Source organism: Penaeus chinensis, chromosome 35 (genome assembly GCF_019202785.1).
Source record: "Penaeus chinensis breed Huanghai No. 1 chromosome 35, ASM1920278v2, whole genome shotgun sequence".
Lineage (NCBI taxonomy): Eukaryota > Metazoa > Arthropoda > Malacostraca > Decapoda > Penaeidae > Penaeus > Penaeus chinensis.
The window spans coordinates 27,026,322-27,033,821 of NC_061853.1; the positions used below are offsets into that span (position 1 = coordinate 27,026,322).

Here is a 7,500-nt window from a genome sequence, read left to right on the forward strand (position 1 = left end):
ATATATATATATATATACAAACACACACACAGATACATGAGTGTGTGTAAATGTATATGTACACACACATCTATATATGTGTGTATGTGAGTGTGTGTATATACAGTGTGTGTGTGTGTGTGTGTGTGTACATATACACACACACACACACACAAATATATATATATATATATATATATATATATATATATATGTATGTATGTATGTATATATATACATATATATATATACATACACAATTTCATATTTCTGCCATATCAAAATACCATCACCATTAACATATTATCATCATATCATAATAAATATTATATTAATATCATATTGTTATCCTATCACCATCGTGATAACAATAATAATGATGTCGATGATAATGATAACAGTAATGCTAGTAATAGTAATGATGATAATGATGAAGATAATAATTATTATTATGATAATAATAAAACTAAAAGGATGATAATAATGATATTGATAGTAATAATAATAATGATATTGATAGTAATAATAATAATGATAATAATGATAATAATGATGATAAAGATATGAAGAAGAAAGAAGAAGAAGAAGAAGGATGGAAAAAAGTAAAAAGGATGAATAGAAGAAAGAGGAAGAGATGGAGGAGAAAAGGAAAAAGAGAAAAAAGAAAAACTGAATCAAATAAAGAAATGAAGAAGAAAAATGAAAGAGGAGAGACCGAGAAAAAAGGGAATGAGCACGAAAAGAAGACAAAAATAAGAACAAGGAAAAATGGACGAAAAAGAAAATGGTGATAATTGTGATGAAGACGAAAGGGAAGAAAAAAGAAAAGGCAAACAAAAAAAATTCTTTCTCATTATTGTTGTTTATCGTAACACCCAACGATCAAAAATAAATATTAATTAAATACAAATAATGGAAATGAGAAAAAGGGTCATAGACCAAGGAAATTAGAGTGTCGAGAGAACCCGTTCTTTGTGTCGAGAGAACTTGTTCCCTGTGTCGAGAGAACCCATTCCTTGTGTCGAGAGAACCCATACCTTGTGTCGAGAGAGCCCATTCCTTGTGTCTAGAGAACCCATTCCCTGTGTCGAGAGAACCCATTCCTTGTGTCGAGAGAACCCGCTCCTTGTGTCAAGAGAGTCCATTCCTTGTGTCTAGAGAACCCATTCCCTGTGTCGAGCGAACATTTCCCTGTTTTTTCATTTATCTTTCGTGACGTGTAGAACATCTCCTTGAGTCGAGAGGAACCCGTTTGTGTCGAGAGAGCTCATATCACTTGTGTCGAGGAGAACCCATTCGTGTGGCGAGAGAAACCATCCTTGGGTCGAGAGGTCCTGTCTTGCGGGTTTCGACGGGGGATGAGGGGGGGGGGGGCGTATGGGACGTGTGGTTTTAAAGAGGTTCACCGTAGGATATGTCGGAAGGCAAAAAACTTTAGTTTGGTCGCTCTCTCACTCTATCCCGCGTAGCGCGAGAGAGCGAGCGAGGGAGAGAGAGAGAGAGGGAAAGAGGGGAGAGGAGAGGAAGACAGAGAGAGGAGAGGGTAGAGAGAGAGAGGCAGCGAGAGAGAGAGAGAGAGAGAGAGAGAGAGAGAGAGAGAGGGGCGAGCGGCGAGAGAGAGAGAGGCGGAGAGAGAGAGAGAGGAGAGAAAGAGAGAGAGAGGGAGAGAGAGAGAGAGGGAGAGGAGAGAGATGAAAGAGAGAGAGAGAGAGAGAGAGAGAGTGCAGAGGCGTAGCGGCGGCGAGAGCGAGAGAGGAGAGGGATCTCGAGAGGAGGGCGGGAGAGAGACCGCGCGCCTAGGCGAGAGCTCGCGCGCTGCGAGAGAGAGCTAGAGAGAGACGAGTGCGAGAGAGGGGCGAGCGAGCGAGAGCGATGGAGGCGCGCGCCAGCGTGAGGAGCGAGCGGCGCGAGAGCTGACGAGAGAGCTCGCGCGCGATATCGGGAGCTCGCGCTTGCGTCGAGGCGAGCGAAAATGGAGGAGAGGGAAGAGAGGAGAGCGAGAGAGAGAAGATAGAGAGAGATAGAGAGAGAGGTAGAGCGCGGCGGCGCTCGAGTAGCGCTAGCGAGCGGGAGGGAGAGTGAAGAAGCGAGAGAGAGAAAGAGGGAGAGAGAGGAGAGAGGAGAGAGAGAGAGAGAGGAGAGAGAGAGGAATAGCGAGAGAAGGAGAGAGAGTGAGCGTCGCGTTAGAGAGAGAGAGAGGGAGAGAGAGAGAGCTAGAGAGAGAGCGAGAGAAGAGAGAGAAGAGAGAGAGAGAGAGAGAGAGAGAGCGAGAGTGGGAGAGGAGTAGAGAGAGAGGAGAGAGAAGATAGAGAGAGATAGAGAGAGATAGAGAAGAGAGAGAGAGATACGAGAGAGAGAGAGAGAGAGAGAGATGCGCGAGGAAGACGAGGGAAGAGAGAGAGAGGTAGAGGCGCGAGAGAGAGAGGCAGCGAGAGAGGAGTGCGCGGAGCGGAGAGAGAGAGAGCGAGAGGAGGGGAGGCGAAGAGAGCGAGAGAGCGAGAGGAGATAGAGCTGCGATTAGATATAGGATTCGTTGAGCGAGCGAGAGGCGACGAGCTGAGGAGCGATATAAGAGAGAGGAGACGATCTCTATCTCTAGCTCTCTATCTCTTTCTCTCTTCTATTTAATCTAGTTCGCTCTTCGATATATCTAGATAGCGCGCAGAAGAGATATCGAGAGGCTCTCTCTGTACTCATCAACACACTACACAAACACACACACACACACACACACATTTGTATTGTGTTGGTTTGGTGGGGGTGTGTTTTTATGTGTGTGTGTGTTGTTTGTTTGTGTTTCTCTGGGGTGTGTGTGTTTTGTGTGTGTGGTAGGGATAATGTGTGGTGTGTGGCGTGTGGGGTGGGTGCTTGTTGTGTGTATGTGTGTGTGTGTGGGTTGTGTTTGGTGTGTGTGTGTTGTGGGTAGTGTGTTGTGTGGGGAGAAAGTATATGTGTCTCTGCAAATATGATAAAATAAGCTGGTGTTTTTGTTGTGAGTGTAAATTCGAGCGAGGGAGAGGGGACCGTGGGTGGGCGGAAGGAGGGAGTGTGAGAGGGGGGGGGAGGGGGTGGATGGGCTTGAGGCCGGGGGGGGGGTGAGCGTGGAGTGGGAAGTTGGTGGAGGGGGCTGGTGGGGGGGTGTAGATTGGGCGGGTGGTTGGGTTGTTTTTGATGGGGAGGATGAGGGGTCGGGGAAGGGGGGGTGGAGGGGGTATGGTGGGGTGGGGAGGGGGGGGTGTGTCGCGGGGGATGGGGAGAGGTGGGGGGGCGGGGAGCGCCGGGTGTGAGAGGGGGGACGAGAGAGGAGAGGGTGGTACGAATTTACATAATAAATACGCAAACACAGAAAATACGAAATACAGGAAGAAGATTCTGGATTTAAAGTCAAAAGGAGAGTAACTTATCCACGCACGTGCACGAATGCTTGTATAAATTTACGTTTGTCTAAACAGCTTTAACTTGAAAAACCCGTTTAAGTGGAAGACATTTACAGCATATAAAGAATGTCCCAAAAAATGCCTTTATTTTAAAGTATTATGAGAACTGCATGGCGAATGTCGAGAAATTATATTAGAAGAAAAAAACAAACAAAAAAAAAACATGCAAAGAGTGGATCGTCATAGTACCGAACGCAAAATTATAACGAAGTGGACGTGACTCCGTGATGCGTTAGAGAGAGAGAGAGAGAGAGAGGGGGGGGGAGGCAAACAGACAGACAGAGAAAGAGAGAGAGAGAGAGAGAGAGAGAGAGAGAGAGAGAGAGAGAGAGAGAGAGAGAGAGAGAGAGAGAGAGAGAGAGGCAGGCAGGCAGACAGACAGAGAAAGAGAGAGAGAATGAGAGAGAGAGAGAGAGAGAGGAGAGAGAGAGAGAGAGAGAGAGAGAGAGGCAGACAGAGAAATAGAGATAGCTAGCTAGCTCGCTGTATATATATATATATATATATATATATATTGAGAGAGAGAGAGAGAGATATACAGACAGACAGACAGAGAAATAGAGATAACTAGATTAATAGATAGATTGATAGACAGATAGAGAGAGAGAGAGAGTGGAAGTGAGTGACGCCTCCTTTGGTTCGTCGAACCAGAAATATCTAGTAGAATATAATCGCCAAGTCTCCCCGACGAACAAAAAACGGGCTTCCTTTTGCTCCAGTTTCCTTTCATGAGAAAAAAATATATACATTCCAACGATCTTTTATTTTCCAGAGCATCCATAAAACCTGGCATGGGTTGGAAGGTCCTATAAATCCTACCGTTTCTTATCTCTTTTACATATACCTACTTTAATCTCGAAACTGGTACCTTCTACACGGGAGCGCTGGGTGACCGTGCACAAGGCTGACCCTTCCGGCCGTATAGATGGTCCTTGAACCAAGACGAGTGGGGGGGAAGGGTGGGGGGGGGGGGCATGGCAGAGGTGCGTTGTCTTAGTGGTCTTTGTGGTCTTAGTCCACATTGGTTACATTTTACAGTTTTGATCGATTGTAATGGTATTATATTCATCGAACGAAAAAAAAAAAAAAAAATTGTTCCCCTTTTTAAAATCAATTTGTTCTTCATGTTGGACCGAAATTCAGAGAGCATGAAGTATACGTTTCTAGACCATGAGCATCATTTTCAAGACATAAAAAAATGGATCATAAACACACCAGTTTATTACGTGGTGATGCGAGGCTGCCCAACGCGGCTGAAGGAAGGCCCTCGCGTGTGTGAAGCTTCTCCCGTTATCGTAAACGTCAGGCAAACGCGGCCGACGCTACAGCCGACGTGATTCGCTCCCCAATTTTGTTTAGGATTTCGCTCACGCTGCCTTTATTTACCCGCTGGTTCCCAGGTTCCCGTGAGGGTGATCTTACCCTGGCGATTAGATGATCTGTATAAACATATCAAACAAAGGGGGGTACGATTATATCCAGAAAATATCTTACGCTCGTGCTCCGCTGGCCCGGGGCCCCCACGCCAGCCGCGTGGGGGATGCCTCCGCGCATGCGCCGGTATGCTGCGGAGACTGGTAATTACGCGGAAAATTATAGACTTGCTTTTGCGCGTAAATACTGGTTAAATTACTTGTTACATAAAAAAAAACACTGGGAATACTATTTTATCACATTTTCTGATTTAAAAAGATACGTAATACGATGCCCGGAAGCTAGAGCTGACGGCCCCCGTTTTGATCTGAGGGGACGGTAAGAAGAGCAAAACCCAGGGGGGGAAAATTTTGCGATCGCCCGAGTAATGCAAAGTCTCTCCCTTCATGGGGCGGGTTCCCTGTAATGACTGGGGCTTCGAAATTATACATTCGAGATGAGGACGTGATACAGGAGGGTAACGTGCCGCTGGAGGGCGTCGTTTTTTTTTCGATGGGGAGAGTGCTTAGGCTGCTCTTCCTTGGGCTGTTTGGCAAACTCTTTATTATCTAATGTGTCTGCTTTATATTATTTTTTTTTTTTTCAAACGTCTGTTTTTTTTTCCTATCGACCCCTTTATCTCTGTTTCTCTCTTTTTATCTCTCCTCTCCTCTCTCTTCTCTCTCTCTCTCCTCTCTCTTCTCTCTTCTCTCTCTCTTCTCCTCTCTTTCCCTCTCCCCCTCTCGTCTCCTTTTCTCTCTCTGTCTCTCTCTCTCTCTCTCTCTTCTTCTCTTCTCTCTTTTTTTTCTTCTTCTCTTCTCTCTCTCTTCTCTCTCTCTCTTTTCCTCTGTTCTCTTCTCTCTCTCTCTCCCTTCCCCCTCCTCTCTCCCCCAACCCCCTTTTTTTCCCGAGATGAGAAATGTAAGGCAAATTCTTTGTAGCGAAGTAGCGCTGTACTTTCAGTCGTAATCGTAATAAATTAAGTAAGTTTAAATAAGTTTATTTACACCCGGCTATCGTCGGGTGGGCATCATGATTCTACTGTAATGGATTAAACCATTATGCAATGTAGGTTGTTACTTCTGCGGAACATGTTATTTTGAACCCTTTCTTTTAAATATACGGTTGAGGGGCTAAATATGAAAAAGAGTTCGTGATTTATTAAATAACTTGGAAGAACAGAACATAAAAAGAAGCACCTTGAAAAAAATTTGTTTGAAATGAGTTCGTAATTTTTTTCAAAGGATTTTACACTTAATAAAATATAAAAGAATTGTTTATTGTGCTTAGGATAGCCTTGTCGGGTGTGAAATTTTTAAATGTAATCAATCGAAAACCCTTTTCTCGGTTCGCTCTTACTTGCATATGTACTCCCTTTTCGAGGGGACTTGGCTTGCGTGGAGTGTGTGTGTGTTGTGTGTGTGTGTGTGTGTGTGTGGAATGTGGGGTTTTGGGGTGGGGTGGGTGGGGTGTGTGGGGTGGGGTGTGTGGGGTGGGTGTGTGTGTGGTGTATGGGGTGTGGGTGTGCGGGGGGTATGTGGGTTTTGTGTTGTGTGTTGTTTTGTTTTTGGTGTGTGGTTTTGTGGGGGGTGGGGGTTTTGGGGGGTTTAAAATTGTGTTGGGGTGTGTTTGTGTGTGTGTGGGGGGTTGGGGTGGGTGTGTGTTGTGTTTGTGTTTTTGTGTGGGGGGGTTTTGATGTTTTTGTGTGGGGTGTGTGTGTGGGGTATGTGTGTTTGTGTGTGTTTGTGGGGGGGGGGTGTGTCGTGCGTGTATGTGTGTTTGTGTTTTTTGTGGGTGGGTGTGTGTGTATGTTTTGTGTGTAGGGTGTGTGGGGTGGTAGGTTTTGTGTGTTTTATGGGTTTGTGTGTGTGGTGTGTGTGTGTTTTGTGTGTGGGGTTGGGGTGGGAGTGGTGCGTGTTTGGGTGTTGGTTTTTGTTTTTTGGGGTTGGTTTTGGGGGGGTTTTGGGGTGTGTATGTGGGGGTGGTGTGTGTTGTGGTTGTGTGTTTTGTGTGTGGTGTAGTGGGTTTGTGTTTTGTTTTGGTGTTTGTGTGTGGGGGGGCGTGGGCTGTATGTGTGGTTTGGGGGGGGTGTGGTGTTGTGGATGTGTTTTGTGTGTGTGTGTATGTTGTTGGTGTGTGGTTGTGGTGGGTGGGCGGTGTGTGGGTTTTGTGTTGTGTGTGTGTGTGTGTGTGTGTTTGTTGTGGTGTGTGTGTGTGGTGGTTGTTGGGTGTGGGTGGTGTTTGTGTGTATGGTTGTTTAATTATGTTGGAGGGAAAAGGAGGGAGAGAGAGAAAAGAGAGGGAAAACAGGGTGAGATGAGGAAAGGAGTAAAGAACGGGGGACAGAAAAATGGGGCGAAAAAAAGGTACCCCATCTCCTTTAAATCTTTCTTAAAAGCAAACATTTAAAGCAATTTTCTCCAAACAAACCAACAGAAACAACAAAACGAAAGACACAGAGGAACTTTACCCCCTTCCACCTCTCCCCGACCCACCTCCCTCCCCCCTTTCCCCTCCCTCCTCCTCCTTCCCCTTTCCCTTTTCTCCCTCTCCCTTTTCTACTTTTCCCCTCCTTCCCTCTCCCTTTTTCCTTTTCCCTTCTCCCTTCCCCCCCCTTTCTTCCTCCTTTTTCCTCCCCCCTTTTTCCCTTCTCCTCCCCCCCTTTTCCCTT

At 45.8% G+C, this 7,500-nt stretch overlaps 1 protein-coding gene across 1 annotated transcript in view; it reads right to left on the reverse strand.

Annotated features, from left to right (window-relative positions):
* Positions 1 to 926: 926 nt before the first annotated feature.
* Positions 927 to 7,500, reverse strand: part of LOC125044118 (protein FAM133-like) — a gene marked incomplete at its 5' end in the record, with an annotated part of 11,216 nt that continues 4,642 nt past the window's right edge. Inside the window, 4 exons of the mRNA XM_047640569.1 lie at positions 927 to 1,133; positions 4,265 to 4,326; positions 4,803 to 4,855; positions 5,120 to 5,250. Of these exons, the coding sequence (XP_047496525.1) occupies positions 927 to 1,133; positions 4,265 to 4,326; positions 4,803 to 4,855; positions 5,120 to 5,250 (453 nt within the window). The remainder of the gene's footprint in view (positions 1,134 to 4,264; positions 4,327 to 4,802; positions 4,856 to 5,119; positions 5,251 to 7,500) is intronic.